General features: G+C 45.8%; 1 protein-coding gene across 2 annotated transcripts in view; it reads right to left on the bottom strand.

The window, feature by feature from the left end:
- Positions 1-16,438, bottom strand: part of UST (uronyl 2-sulfotransferase) — a 304,369-nt gene that overhangs the window by 101,702 nt on the left and 186,229 nt on the right. For both annotated transcript variants that reach the window (XM_077896447.1, XM_077896449.1), the window contains exon 5: positions 9,755-9,908. In XM_077896447.1, the coding sequence (XP_077752573.1) occupies positions 9,755-9,908 (154 nt within the window). The remainder of the gene's footprint in view (positions 1-9,754; positions 9,909-16,438) is intronic.

Raw genomic sequence — 16,438 nt, 5'->3', positions numbered from 1 at the left:
GTGCATAAATACAACAAACCTTGCACTGTTCCATCAAACTTCTTTAATGACATTTATTTGCACATGCCAGTTTAAAAGCCTTACAAGTGGAAACATTTCCAAGGGGAAGGCAAATATAGCTTTTTCCAAATGGGCAGAGGATACAGAAAGTAAGACTCTAGAAGATATTCAGGAGGTGCGTCTCTCAGTGAGAACAGCTCCTGCTTATACAGCCAAGAATGGATGGTGTGTTATTACCCTTCCATAGTTCTCAACCTTAGCTACATGTTGGCATCACTTCCAGAGCTTTCAACAAATCTGAAAGCCCAGGCTGCACTCCAGATCAATTAAACCAGAATTGCTGGGTGTGGGAGGCAGGTCTCACTAGGTTTTCCAAGTCTCCCAGGTGATTCTAATGAGTGGCCAGGCTGAGAACCATCACCTTTGTGAATATGAGCCAACTGCCCAGGCAGGAGTGCAGAGCTCAGCCCCCAGTGAGGAGACAGCTGCAGGGGCCACCGACTCACAATGAGGGGCGGGGTCAGGAGTAGATGAGCTCAGCTGACAGGTGGCCAGCGGATGCACCTGGCTGTGCTCTGGCGGCCCCTGGGTTTGATGCTCCTGGTGGGACCTTCCATCAGGAAAGCATACTGCTTCCCCTGCTCCAGGCCATCTGGAGAATTGCTGCACTGTCCCAAAGCTCCTCGCCTCCCTAAACCCTCTGCTCCAGCCAAGCTGTGCAGCTCACCAAAGAGCAAGCTTCAGGCTCTCAGGCTTTTGCACAAACACTCTGCTCCTATGGTCCTCTTGACCCTTACTTCTGCCTTAATCTTCATCCATCCTTAAAGACTGAGCTCCCATATGGGCTAGGAAGCCTCCCCCAGTGACCCGAACTCTCCCAGATTACCTTCCTCACCTGGATTCTCCCGCTGTATCTGCATCATTCTTTTACTAACTAAACCCGTCCCAGCCAATGACAATTTTGGTGCTGCTGCACTGAGCTATTACCTCTCTCCTTGCTGGTGGTGAAGTTTCAAGCTTGGTTCTTCTGTTGCTAGCCAAGCACCTAACAACTGGAAGGACAGTGAGGTTTTTTACAGTTGTTTGTAAATGCTCCCCCATCACCACCCCTGCCCCAAACTGGAGCTGCTCCTTGTGCATGGGCAGTACTCCATAAATACTTGCTCCTTGATTTATCTCCCAATTGGATCTCTGCACTTAGCCTTGAACCATCTTGTCTATCCACATACTTGGAGTCCTTCTGTACTCTGTGTTTTGTAGCTATTGTTTTTTTAAATGTAAAAATTTCAGTATCCCATGTAAATATGGCTACCTTGTTTTAAATCCTGAGTGTCTTCCCGGGGCTCTTTAATGGGGCCTGACCCCTGCCTCCCCACATTACTAGACTGAGCTTTTTCTTTCTTCCCTGTGCTCACTCTGCTCTAGCATCCCTCGTTCTCCCCCTAGGCTTACTGTGCTCCTTCCTACCACAGGACCTTTGCATGTGCTGTTCCCTATGTCTGGATGTTCTTCCTTCTTTTTACCTTCAGATGGTTATGTCAACCATCTCTGACCTCCAGACTTGCCCAGGGCCCCCATTCTATGCCTGGACAGGGCCATGTGGCTGCATTATAGCATGTGATGCATTTACTACTTCGCATGCATTTGTGTGGTTTGGGGATGAATGCCTGTCTCACTTATAGGATTCTGAGCTCTATGAGTATAGACACAGACTCTATTTTTGCTCAATATTTTATCTCCAGTTTCTATTATTGTGCCTGACATACAGAAAGTACTACCAATGTTTGTTGAATAAGTGAATGATGAATGAATGCATGGACAGATGAATGGATAACTAGTAGGAGAAAAATTAAAATATATGACTGGACTCTTGATTTTGCAGACCAGAAGCAGGGAGGCTATTGTTTGGTGCCACTGCATGGCAGCATGCTACAGTGGAAAGCAGATGTGGGCCCCTACCTATGGATGGGATGGGTCAAGTTTCAAATGCCTGTCTTGCTCACATCACCTTCACACTCCTCTCAGTCCTTGGTGACACTGTGGCAGAGAGAATCATGGGCCTCACACCCTAATCCCTGGGACCTGTGAATATGGTATCTTATGTGGCAGAAGCGATTCTGCAGATGTGATTAAGGTTACAGTCCTTGAGATGGGGAGATTATTCTGGATTATTTGGGTGAACACAATCTAATCACACAAATCCTTCAAAGTGGAGAACCCTCCTCAGCTGGGTTAGAGGAATGAGATGGAAGAAAGAGAGATTTGCAGCAAATGAGGGACCCAACTCACCGCTGGTTGCTTTGAAGGTGGAAAAAGGGGATTAGATTTTAAGGAACATAGATGCCTCTAGAAAATAGGCATGGTGCTCATTGGATCACCAGCAAGAAAATGAGATCTCAATCCTACCACCACAGGGCATGGATTCTGTCCACCCCAAATGAACTAGGAAATGTGTCTTCCCTTTGAACTTCCAACATGGAATGTGGCTCTGCCAACACCTTGATTTTAGCCCAGTGAGATCTGTGTCAGGCTGCTGACCCTACAGAAATGTAGAATCAGAATTTCTGTTGTTGAAGCCACTAAGTGTGTGGTAAATTGTCACAGCAGTAATGGGAAGCTTACATGCAGGTGCTCCAACCTGCCCCATCCATCTGACTACCCCCTTGACCAGAGTAGAGACTTGTGTCAGGGGCAGCCAAACATGACATATGAGACAGCTGGATGGAGTGACCAACTGGACAAATTGGGGTCACTCAGGGCCTTGAATATGAGCTAAAGAGAAACACAAGGCACCTCCGTGGGAGCCGTGGATGAGGCCACTGATGCTGGGGAGAGGAGAGCGAATGGCTGAATAGGGAGCTAGGAGCCCCTGGGCAACCTGGCGCCAACATGACCTGGTGGCCAGGTCTTGCTCCAGTTCTGAGCCACTTCTAATGTCCCACCGTAAGATTGGGCTTCACTCTGCCCCTTGCCCTTCCCATGGGTTGGGCTCTGCAGGGCACGTCCTGGTCTTTGCTGGCAGTGGTGGTTCTTCTGTCCTCATCACTAGACATATCCTCACAATCACGTTTCTGCTCCCCTGGCCCCAGTTCCCTGGGGCAACCCAAGTGGATCTGAGCATCGCATAACCCAAGTGACCTAACACAACTGCCTCGTGCTCAGAGTCCAACCCTATCCACGCAGCCTCTCAGGGCTGGCCTTCTAAGCCTATGAAAGGGAGCTGAAGGGTGGTGCTAATACCCACAGCAGGGGATGTTGGAGGAGGAGTGAGCTAACATGAGGAGAGCACACTAATCCACTCCACGCCACACTCAGGCTCTGGCTACTTGATGCATCTTGAGCCACAGCTGGAGGTTCTCTGTCCCCCACAATGCTCCTAGACGGCTTTTTCTCCGAGGCCCCTTCTTGTTTTCAACTCCCCTGCCTCTCTTTCCCCTGCACCCATCATCCTCTCTGCTTGCTGGAAGCCCCCCAGGGTACTCCAGATACTGCTGAACCCCAGAAGTGTCTTTGATTCTAACAATGCTCATCACGGCCTTTGACACACCTCAGAACAAATGGATTTCAAGAACATTTCTCTCAAGTGGGGACTCCTTTGTCCTCTGTGCCTCTGTATGGCTCACATGGCACACAGGAGCCTTTTGGTCCTGGCACACCTTTCCTCTCCATGCCCTAGGAGCCGAGAGTCCACTGCTTCTGTGACTTTACTACCCTGTGCCCGTAGCTGCTTGGGTTTTCAAGAAAATAAACACAGGACAAATATATGCCAGCGGGCTGGGATCGAAATGTGTCTCCAGCTGTTGGGAACACAAAGAGAACCAGTTTCCTTAGAAACAGATTCCCAGGGGAAGGGGCCTAGTGGGGCCATTTGAGATCTCGGCGGAGGTGGGGAAGGGGCCTAGTGGGGCCATTTGAGACCTTGGCGGAGGTGGATCTCGCAGCTCAGGACAAGGCCCAGAGTGGTCTGAGCCACATGTGAACAGCAGCCCTTGTCTTCGGGGGAAGTAGTCCCTTTAGGGCATTGGGAGCCACGAACAGAGCCTGGGGAATGAAAGCATCAATGCTAAAACATGTTTTGGAGACTTTTAGCTATCAGAGCACTTCTGCGTATAATGTTTAATTTATCCTCCCAACAACCCTGTGATATGGACAAAGGGGGCAAGATGTCCCCACTGTACAGATGAGAAGAGTAAGGTTTACAGAGGCTCTATCACTGCTGGGTCACCCAGCAAGTCTGCTATCTCCAACTGCAATCACAAGCCAAAGTGAACTAGCTGGAGGAGTATTACTTTTTTACTTTCAAAAATTCGGAAGACATATTTATCGAAATACTTAAAAAGCAGATCATCCAATCTCTCCTTTGTTTTCTTTCTTTAAGAAAAAGGATGCTTTAGAGACAGAGGCAAACCAGAGGTTTCATTCACAGTACAGCCTCAGCTGGTCAGGACAGAGTGGAAATTTCCAGAAGTGAGTATTTCACATATACATTTCCAAAGATATAGGACGTCTAGAGTTCAAAACTTTCAAGCAAATTAAAATGCATAGCTTTCTGAAAACCTTTGCTGACGCTGGCCGGTTTTCAGACTTCTCCAGAATCCAATGGGGCCAACATGATTCACTGAATTCTTTATGAATTAAGAAGCTGTAAATTATGCATCTTTTCTTTTAAACATGCATTACTTTCCATGCTTTACAGCCAAGCCGTATAAACAGTATCACAGAGGCAGTTTCCTCCCTGGGAAAATTCTCTTTCTCTCCCCACTCATCAAATGGAAGATCATCTTGTGGAAGGGTCATCTAGTGAGTTTGCAATAAGTTGGGGTAAGGAGTCCAACTTGACATTTTTTGGAGTTTGAAAGTGAAAACTGGTATCTCTCCACACAACACTTTACCATGAAACTTTCTAAGGCCAGGTTTTAGGCACACAGCAAGCAGAAATCACACACGTATAACTGAGTGGAAATGCCAGGGCAGGAAATCCATTTGCAGGGAAATCCAGCAACTGGAAAAGTGGTTTCTGCAAATATGAGATGCTCTCCCTTGCTTGTAAATCACAATAGTTGTTTTTCATTAGCAGCCATTCATTCTTTCATTAACTGCATTCAGAGTGCCAGGTATCTCCTCACCCTGGAAATAAAAGAGCCTGGACTCCAGCTGGAGAAGAGTCTCCTGTGCTGGGATGCATCCAAGTATGCCTGCACTCAGCTCTGTCCCACTGTATGATTCTAAAACCAAAAAAGAAGGTAGCCACCACTGCACTGGGCAGCCAATTTTCTGACTCTGGACAAAGAAAAATGAGCCTAAGAGAACTGCCTTTTCATGGCGTGGCTGCTATAAGTTGAATTTGTATCCATTATAGCAATAATTTATCTAAAAAAAATTTTTTTTTGGCGGATACAAGTGAAGCATGGTTTGGAAAGAAATAGAAACTTCTAGAAAATCTATTTGTTTCCAGAAAAATGGGAAATAGCTATAAGATGCTTGAATATTTTGGGGGGAAAAAACGTTATAACAGCTGTGTCTTTGTAAAGATGTGTCAGACAAAATGATTTTGCACAAAAAGCATAGGACTTGGCCCAGCCCAGTCCTCCTCTCCTTTTACCATGCAGGAAGTAAAACCTAAAGTCCAAGTGATCCAACAATATAGCCGTGGAGTTGGGAGGCCAGGCTTCTACTTCTGGCAGGGCCTCTGACCCACCCCTAGACACAGGCCCCATTCCTACACCTGTGAAACAAGAGTTTCCTTATGACCTCCAGGGACCCTGCAAATCCTATGATCCCTTTAACCTTTTTCACTTTCTTCCAAACCGCATCACAAGATGATATTATTTCACCCCCTGGGCAGGCTCAGAGGCCCTGGCCCTCTCTCAGCTGTATGCTAAGCAGCTCTGCAAGGCTCAGGGCCAGGAGCAGAACTGCCTGATTTTTGGCAACTGGATAAAGTGAATGGCTTTGAGCACTAAGATCTGGAATAATGTGGGTACATCAGTAGACCCATTTCGGGCCAGCCCCCGTGACTCTACGTGCGTGCAGTGTTCGGAGAGAAGTCTCATCTCACAGCCCTGAGCGGGTGGCCTGCCACGCCTGCCTCCTCGGGTGTGGGTTCACGCTGTGCATCCCCTCTCAGGCCCTCGCCTCCAGGGAGGGCCTCGTTGAGGGGACAGCGGTCTCCTCACAGCTGCCATACACCCCACCGAGACACAAACAACACCCTCTTTTGAGTCAAACAACTGACCACCCAGGCTTGCCAAAATGAGGACAGGCTCTGAAAGGGGGCAGTTTTATTTCAAGGATTTAATGGACCAAGAGATGAAATAAAAAGTTTCAGCTATTAAAAAAAAAAAAAAGGCAATAGATCGTCTTCTTCCAAATAAACAAACTATCCTTTGAACAAGAAAAGAGTCTTCTAACTGGGTCAGGCTGGGGCCAGGTCATGAAGGAGTCACGTGTCCCTTGGGCTCCCCTCTGGATTCCCTGTTCCCCTGATTTCTCCCTCTGTTGCTTTGGGGAGCCCAGTGTTCTCCTGCTGGGGCCCTGCCAAGGAATGACATGAGCTCATCGGACACAGGCCCTTCCCAGGACACAGCGCTCACATTTGGAAAGAGGGCCCCTACAAATCTCTAAGGGTAGAATTATAGGCAGGGAAATTTCCCCAGAATCTCTCAAATCACACCATAAAGGCACATAACCTGCTCTTCAAACATAGAAGACTTGCCTTAACTACCAACTTTCAATATTCCATGCTTTTTTTAAAAAATGTTTTATTTATTTATTCTTTAGAGACACAGAGAGAGAGAGGCAGAGACACAGGCAGAGGGAGAAGCAGGCTCCCTGTGGGGAGCCCAACGTGGGACTTGATCCCAGAACCCTAGGATCACACCCTGAGCCGAAGGCAGGTGCTCAACCACTGAGCCACCCAGGTGCCCCACTCTATGGTTTTGTTTTGTTTTTTTTTTTAAACTAAAGCATTATTTTTTTTCTCTCCTGTTTACAATTTCTCTGCTAATGATTATAACTTATTGTGTGTGTGTGACTGTGTGAAGAGTATGTTATGTGCAATGACTTACAGGATGGCAAAAAACATGATAGAAAAACCTAGAGAATTGCCCTCTACTTCCTTATTAATACGTGTTTGTCATCTAGTAAGTAGAATGCTATTTGGGCCTCCAATATTTCAGCCCCTCTTCTGGGTGCCAAGGACATAGATGGAACTCTGGTCCTATCCTGTCCTTAAGTTGCTTATAGAATGTTGGGAGGAGAGAAGTCAAGACACTATATCACCCAGAGAGATGATATTACCAGCACAGAACTTTGAGAGCACAGAGGGAGAACATCAGGACCTCCCTGTACAGCTGTGTAGCTTGTGCACTGCGTAACTCTGGGGTCACCATCCCACAAACACCATTTTCAATAGAGCCGTGTGGAAACTTTGAGTGTGAGGAGCCCTGTAAGACTTTCAGGGAAAGCATCCAGGGATCTGCCAGATACAGGTCTAGAGCAGGAGGGAGGTTCTGACTCCTAGAAAGTAGGAGGAGAATTGCTGAGGATATCTGAAGGCTGATGGGATGACATGTCCCCTGCTGGGAGAAGGGCTCAGGCTTTCTCACTGAGATTCAAGACAAAGAATCACTGATGAAGGTGTATTCGATTTGAGGTCATTCAGGTCACTTCCCAGCTCACTTAGAGAAATTGGAGGGACTCACAGGCTGTATATGATCTGATGTCTCCAACCCTTACTTCTTTGAATTCACCTCCTGCTACCTTCCTGTCCCCACCCCTCACTCTACACCAGCCACACTGTTCTCCCGGCTGATCTCTGATTGAGCCACACATGCACCCACTGCAGGGACCCCATGAAAGAAAAGGCTGGGTTTTTTCCCCCTTTGCTTCTTTTCTAGCTTCCATTCTTGCTAGGACTTGTACCCCTCCCTATACATGTCTTATTTTCAGGTATGTCCTCCTTGTAAGAGACAAAGAGATAATGATTATCTTTGGAGCTTCCTGGCACAACAGATGATATCTAAGGAGTGACCAAGCAGAGGCATCATGTGCACATTCGAGAGCACTGGCGCTAGATATCTCCACGCCAAGACCACTGGCTTCAGAGAACAAGTGTTTTATGAAGGACACCTGGACCCTGTCTTGTTCTGACCAGTTCTTGGAGGTCTGAGAGGACACATGCACCAGACCATAATCGCCAACAGGAACCCCAGACTCCAAGCAAAGACAGGAGTCCCTCTTTCCTTCCCAAGTCTCTAGGACGCTCCGTCTATATCTCTGTTTCTATATATCTTCAATAAACTCTGCTTTCACCTCCTGCTGGCTTGCATTTGATTTCCATCCTGCATCATGCCAAGGATTCTCTTGGCTGGTCCTGCGGAGACCCCCCCACCCCCTACCGAGTCTTTGGACCTGGCCTGCCTACAATCACTGGTAAGTGGTTCTCTACCCTGAAAATGTACTTGTCACTGAATAAAAATTATATAGCCATATTTATAACATGTAGTTTAAAGAAAAAAATTTGAGCTTTTGCCATCAAAATTTCAAAAAAAATAAAAAGCCACTTGAAAAATACTTTTCATTAAAGCATTAGGTAGCCAAACAAATCCTCAATGGTGAGTGTCGGGGCTTAGATTCTGGTCTTGGCCCTTCTATGAGTGACTTGTTTTGCAACAGATAAGACACAACCTCTAGGCATCTCAGTTTTCTCAACTCCACTCATGGATTTTAAGGCATATTAAGTGACAACATCCAAAATGCTCCCATCCTCCAAACACATACTTTTATTGCATTTTAAAAATTTAGATGAGGAAAGAGAAGTCTGGTCATTGGCTGGACCTGTGAGAAACAACACTTTTCCTTAGCTACAAGGATGCTCTCTGGCTTTGGCAGCAGTGGGCTCCGGCTTTGCCTCACTCTCCCACCTTGGGAACAGATTTACACTGACCCCTCATTACCTTCTTCTCCTTCTGCTTGTGCTTGATAGCCCAGGATGGGTCTGTGTGACCCCAATAGGCTCCCTCCAACACAGAGACTATGATTTCCACTTCCTCACCACAGGCTCTCAGTTACTCAGCAAGTTTTTGTCAATTTAGGCCACAAACAGGTGAGAAATGTACTTTTGCTCTGGTGCTGGTGGAAAGATGTGTAACTCAGCCCTCTGGTTTTGTTCTTAACTCTGCACTATGGAAACAGCTACTGGGGTCAAAGTTAACACCACCATGGAGCTGAGGGTCCCCAAACAGGGTGCAGAAAGATCAGATGGTCGCTGCCAAGATGGCCTGATTCTGTTGTGCTGTGACGGCAAGAACCCAGACTTGACATCAGGTGACCTGTAAACGGTCACACTTGTGCCCACGTCTTTTATGGAATCTAAGATCCTCTCTGAAAACACCACTCCCTTATATAGGAAAACACTTTGTGACCCTCTAAGAGACTCCCAAACACATTTAAACGACAATAGTGCTGGTCAGGCTAGCCTAGGAAGGGTTATTTCTGCTCTAGGCTCTAAAACCTAATGCTAAATACCAACCAAGAAAAACAAGGTTAGAAAGTCATTTGAGAAGATGTTGTCAGGATCTGGGTCATCTGGGACAATTAGCTTTTCACCGGCAGAAACTTCCTCCCTGGAGAGTGTGCCACAGAAATGCCACGGGAGCACCACAGGGAAGGAGGAGAGGGAGAGCTCCCCAGCTTCCAGGGGTGGGCCCAGGGCAGGGGAGGGACCGCTTCTTGAGGACACCAGAGGACTTACCAGGTAGCGCTCCTCCTGCCTCATGCTGGGGGTGCGGATCATGTGATTCTGTTCCCCTCTCCAGTCTCCAAATCGGCGGAAAAAATAGTTAGATAAAAACCGGTTGACGGGGTCTCTAATGATGTTGATGTAGACAGGCTGGTCTCCTCCAAACCTAGCACATGCACACAAACACAGAGCTGGTTACAACCCATCAGTCCTGGAGGAGAATAAAGCCCCCTTCAGACACTGTTTCCCCTCTAGTTCTTAAATTAGCATTATAGGACCCCATCCCCTAAGGGACCAGTGAACCACGTAAACTGCAAGCGGTGTTTCCTGACCGGCCTTTTACTTTGTGCAGGAAATGCCTGTGCAGGTACCTGCTGGGAGTCTGGTAGCACTGCTGGCCGCGCGGCACTACGCAAAAGACTGGATTTGTCAGCAGCGAGCTGTAGATGTTGTTGTGTTTTCTCACTAGGCTGTGAGTTCCTGGGGGCGGGAGCATGCTGTGCTGGGTTTTGTATTCCCAGGGTCTGGCACAGACACACTGGCAGGTGGTCGGCCCTCCCAGAATGTTTGATAAATTCTGATTCCCTCGCTGGGTGACACGGTGCCTAGTCTCCGTTCTGATTCAAACAGTCTCAGATAAGGTGCTCTACAGGAAGTGGGTAATATTAGCCAAGGTTTATTAAACACACACAGCATTTATTAAATCACTTTGTTGCCAACGCCTTTCGTGGCCAACTCATAGAAGCCTCACAACATCTCCACGGAGCAGAAACCATAATCACCCCCATTTACATGTGGGGCAGGGAGAGTGTGAGTCATTTGTGGCTGAGCCAGGAAATGAACCCAGGCAGTCTGGCTCCAGAATTCTGTGCTCTGAACCATAGAGAGAAGATTCGAGAATTGAGAGAAGTAGTAAGGTAAGGGACATTATGAACACAACAAGAATCAGTAAAATTATCCTCAAGTGATGGCTCTTTGGTTTTAGATAAAAATAAAACAAATACCTAGGTGTTCCATTTTAATGCCTTCCATAAAGAGCTTGGACAGATGTTCTGAATGCTAGACTGGGGGCAAGGCCGGCCCAAGGCAGAATGATGAGATTGGCTGAATTGTTCTTAAGGACTCCTCCCCCTTCTCTTCAACCCGCCTGGAAGCAATGACCCTGAGAGGCCTGGGGGAACACTCCAGGCTCTGGACAGCGGTCTCACTCTGGGGACCTCCTGAGGGACCCACAGCTCCTTTTACCCGATGACCCCATGACCTTCTGATGAGAATGCCTCCACATTCTATCAGGGGTCAGAGGGAGCTCAGAGAAAACAGACATGACCCTGTCCAATCTCTCTTCAGCTGGCTGACTCTGTCACCTTTCGAAACCCAGCCCAGAATCAATCATATCCCTCAGCAATTCAGCACTATGCCGTGTCCCAGTCCCTCTCCCCAGCACTATGTGCACTGCCTCCCCCATCAGACTGTGGCCTCCTAGAGTGGGGAACGATGTCACTTAGCACAGTGCGTGGCACACAATAGGTGCTCAACCACTGAAGACAGGAATGCCTGGGTGTATGCTTCTAGGTTGGCAAGTTTCTGCTGCTACCACAGGGCTCTGCTGTAGAGGAAAGTAGACCTAACAAGTCACCAACCAATCCTTTTTTGTGTATTAATTCACACAGTATTGTCCTCAGTTTATCTACATTTTGAAAGAGAACCTTCAGAGAGAAGAATCCAAAGGTACAAAAAGGAATGACTCTCCAGGGGTGGAATTTCAGGCACAGGGATGCACGAATGACATTCTGGACTACTGCACCTTGGAAAACATGCTGCTTGTAAGGTTAGCCTGCCAATCTGAACCTTGTCAATTCCCGGATGTACGCAGGTGACATTCACGCAGCTGGATGAGCATGGGAACTAACTAGTCTCATAAGTCACCTGGGCCAAACCAGCTAGCCACTACCACGCTGGCTGTATCTTCTTCTTTGTAATTGAGTTTCATATCTATAATAAGCAACAACTAAAGTAATAAAGCTAAGGATCAAGGAAGACAAAGCATGCAGAACAGATGTGAATGCAATTAAATCCTCAGCAACTGCATCATGCTTTAGAAAACCTCAACTCCACTTGTATCTTCATGGGAAGAATGACTATCACTGCTAATTAGTGGAACTGCCCAATCATGTGAATCAGTGCACAGCTTCCCATGGTGAGATAGTTCCAGTATGGTCACAGCCAGCTTCCTCCGAAGGCTGTAGACCTGAGGACCCACAAGGCTTCTTAAGCATGGATGACCTGCTTCCAGTTGCACGCCGTAGTGCATTGCCGGATTTCCAGAATAATTTTCCCAAACAGAAGTTTTAGATGGCTTAGAAATTTACTGTTAAGTATCAGATAATGTAACAGGCACTCTCTCGAAATTTTTAACTGTAGAGAGACGTCTCATATATCTCTCCCCACTTCCAGAAATCGACAGTAACGATGGTTTCAGGCTCCCGGCCCCAGTCCTTTTTCTAGGACACAGAGCTCCCTAGAGTGTCTCTAGGACACTCCCAAACTACCAAAATTAGGGTGCCATGTCAGTTATGCAAAAGAGGCCAGAATATCACCCATGTGTCCCAGAGAAACAAATGCCCCCCCTCATCCCACCCTCTCTCAGGGTCCATTTCTCCTCCTTTCACAATGTTTAGTTCTAGTCACTTTAGGAGGTCTCTTCATCCCCTGAACCTGCGGCTGCTGCTTGTATGTTAGAGAGAGAATGCTTTGCTCTCCCACCCAAACTCGCACAGCACGACACTCTACCTTATGTTTTCAGCTCTAAAGAGAATATTTCCAGAGGCTTCAGATGAAATCCATCCTATTAGCTAACCTGATAGTTGAGGAGTCTCTGGTACCCCCAGCCAAAACTCCTAAATCTTCCTTTATGCGCATTTCTTTTCTTTGACCCGCTCAACATAAAGAATTGTCTTCTCTTTATGTTTTTATTTTTTAAAAAACTTTTAGCCTTTTCAGCTTCAATTTTAAATCCCTTAAATTCTTTTGTGTGTGTTTCTTCTTGAAAATTTTATTAGCAGTTATCTTTAGACTTATTTCCTTTTATTTTTTTAGTCTGTACTTCTAATTTGGTCTTTATTCAACTCTAAATAATGGTGGACAAGTTCTGTGCCGTGCATACACACTAAAGCAGAGGAGTCAGGCCATATTTTGTTTTTCCCTCAACACACATTCTTTTGACCCTTGCTCACCACCACAGCGACTACATATTTGAAGCTCTCTTTTAAGTCATCCCAAAGTAGCAGGTATTTCCAATTTCTTTGACTTTTTTTCATGTCACGTTTACCTACTCTTTGATCACCCCTGTGGGTCTCGTTCTGACCCTCTGCAAATTTATCATATTCTTTTTATTTTCGTTTTTTGAAGAGAAGATGAAGATCCAAAGTAGGATGTAATTCTCTTGGAATCATAACTACATGGTTCTAATTTTTTCTCATGCATTCCTAAACATCTCATTCTGAGGATTTTCTTCCATATCTGCCCCCCATTACTACTTAATCAATTAACCCACAACATGAGCTGTTTCTCCGATAGCTATGCAAAAAGCACATGGGTAAGAATTTTTGGTATACTTTCATCAAATTGCTGATGATACATTCCCTAGAATATTACTGCATAAACAATAAGACTTATGACCAAAATTATTCTAGAGAATTAAGATTATTTTGTCCTCCCTGTTTTCTAGGGCTGAGAATACTTTTTGAAAGTATGTCTTTTTAAAAATTATAGTAAAACATGCAGCACATAAAATTTTTAAGTGTACACTTCAGTGGTAGTAAGTACATTCACACTGTTGTGCAACCATCACCACCACCACCATCCATCCCCAGAACTTTCTCATCATCCCAAACCCAAGCTCTGTGGGTTTCTTATCATCCCAATCCCTTCCTCTTGGCAACTGCCTCCTGGCAATTTCCACTCTACTGAAAGCATTATCTTCTTTTGCCTCTGACCTAAAAGTAAAGGTTATCCTTGTGTTGTTACCTACATTAAAAGATGACAAGTACCCCAGGGTGAGAGGCCCAGCTTTGATCCTTGTCTGTAAGGGAGGAGACACTCCAAAGTAAGAGAAAAGCCATCAGGGAAAAGGATGTGCTTCTTTGGGAGACAGGGTGAGGAGCTGCCTGGGGAGGAAGAAGAGAGGCCAAGGAAGGGATGCTTATTGCCTGGTCCTTTGCCAGAATGGGGTGGAAGCGTCACCCTCTATCATCACAACCGGAGACAGTGGGACTTGGGTTCTTGGTGCCCTGGTTAGGACCTCACTTCACAAAAACACAAGCAGAAGAGACTGAACTGACTCTGTTCTGTGGCATGTCCTGAAAGAAGAGAGGTGGAAGCATATGCTGAGTGGAAAGTGGAGACAAATGGGGTGAAAGGAGGGGCAGCGGGGAATTAGGGCTCCCACTTGGAGACAAGATGACTCTACCAGGGGAAAGGCTGCTGGTCATGCACTGTGAGGTAGGTTCAGGGAAAGTCAGATGATACTCATCTTCAACAGGCCAGCAAAGCAGGTAGGTGGGCTCATGGGAGAAATAGGCCAGTAGCAGCAGCCACATGGGAGAAAGAGGAAAGTGAGGGAGAGAAAGCCATTTCCCCAAGATTGGCCCAGCAGCGTTTACACAGAATAAAATCCAACTTTTGGGCTACATTTAAGGCGGGAAAGAAAGTATCCACCAACTGCTGATAGCAATTTTTCTCTTGATGCCTTCTTCAAAGATGGAGACTTCTGGCACCATTACAAATGATTTGCAAGGCATGGAACGAAAGCGGATGGCTTCTCTAATGAGAATGTAAAGTCAACATTTAGAAAGAAGTTGTGGGAACCTGACCGAATTACATCATCAGCTCAGATCTGATTTGTTTTGTTAAACCGTGCCATCAGAGGGCAGCCTCTGTTCACACCAGTCATGAAGGCTTCATATTAAGGGAAGAGAGCAAGTGTCCAAAATGCTTCCCCTTACATATCATGCCCTGCCTGCTTCTCCAGTGATTGATTTATTTTTAAGTGTTTTGCTTTTGCGAATTTGTGTTGGCATTGGAGCCACCATGTGAGATAAATGAGGAAAAGCAGCAGAAGGGAGGGAGAGTGAGGGAGTCATGTATGAGAAACATAGCATGCCATGGAAAGAGGGCTCTGAGAAGCTAGTTTGAAATAATTGAGCACACTGATATGTGCTGTAATTTGCCTGGAGTACTGTGACCTCGCAGTGCTCCCAACCAGACCTTCCCAGGGTCTTCCCTGCAAGATGTCAGTGGGGCTTGAGGGGGACTCTAGGCTGGAAAGCTACTGCCTCCTCTCCCCTCCCCACCCCAAAACACTTAGCCAACAAACAAAGAGCAGGGATGAAGGGAAGATAAATTGAACTGTCACAGTCTTTGCAGTGGGTGGATCTGAGACGCCCTTAAAGAGATTTCGATGATGCAGAGAGGCTGAACTTTTTCAAAAATTGTAATTATCTCAGTTAGCTCTGGGAACGAACACATGAAACCAGAGTACACAGATATTAAAAATCCTCCTAAAACATCACAACAGAGAGTAGCATCTTTTAGGTTAAGGTCATTCGGACTCAATTCTCCAGGTAGCCCAGTTGGAAAATATTTGTCCAGCTCAAAGCTTTAAGCAGGTCAAAAACCATGTAAAAGAGCAGTATTGTGGACATCCTCACAAATTCCAACTGGCCTGAAATTTCTGCTGGGTTCAGAGTTGTTTATCTCCCCTAGCACAAAGCCTTTTCCAAAACAATGACAAAAATACCAGTTTGGTCTCATCTCTCTTGCTTCCTATGTTTGAATTAATAAAACTGGATATGGTGAAATGGTCCTTGTAGGTCTAAAATTAGGGAAAAGAAGAACAGAGCAAGATGCCTAGATGATGCATAAGTAAAGCAAGTCAGCCTTCGAATCACCAAAAGCTCACAGGATAGCATTTTGCATCACTCAGAGTGTCTACATTTCTAGATAAAAATGCTGTACTTAATGGAAGAAAAGAAATAATGGGAAATTTGTTTTAGTATAATACCATACGCTTCAGAAGTTCAGAACATTTATGTGTGCAACCTATAAAGAGAGAGGTGAGACTTCCATTCTTATATTCCGCTCACCAGCAAGTGTCTTGCTGCATGTTAAGAATGTATGAATATTAGAAATCAAATATCAACAAAAAATATTAAGTTACAGTATCAATTCTTCTCTTAAAAACCTCATTATCTTGAACCAAGCCAACTGTATGGCTGTCAGCAATGATCAGGTTAGGTTTCTTCAGAGTAGTTTAATTATGTCTTTGCCTTACAATTCAAAATATAGAATTCATTTTTAAAAGCATGGGAAAGCCCTCTTAACATGTTCCAACCTAATGGTTTTTCTGTGATTATATGCTGAGGGCTTTCTTTGTATACGCAGTTTGCCATTTACATCTAAGACATTTCCTGGTGTTTTAACTTACCATGTTCAATGGATTTAACACAATCTCACAAAGGATTAAGGCTCAGTGTGTCATTCCATTCATGCTCATGGATGTCTCATACCTGAAGCCCCAGCCTTGTGCATGTAGGATGGCAGGAGAGGATGAGATTGCTCCTGCAGGTAGCATGAGCTTTGTAAAGGACCAGAGCTGCTCAGGCCAGTGTCTCCTTTTTCCTGCTTAAAACTCTTGAC

The sequence above is a fragment of the Canis aureus genome, chromosome 1 (genome assembly GCF_053574225.1).
Source record: "Canis aureus isolate CA01 chromosome 1, VMU_Caureus_v.1.0, whole genome shotgun sequence".
In the NCBI taxonomy this organism is placed as follows: domain Eukaryota; kingdom Metazoa; phylum Chordata; class Mammalia; order Carnivora; family Canidae; genus Canis; species Canis aureus.
The sequence above is the reverse complement of the archived record's forward strand: the minus strand, read 5'-3'. Positions and strand labels throughout refer to the sequence as shown.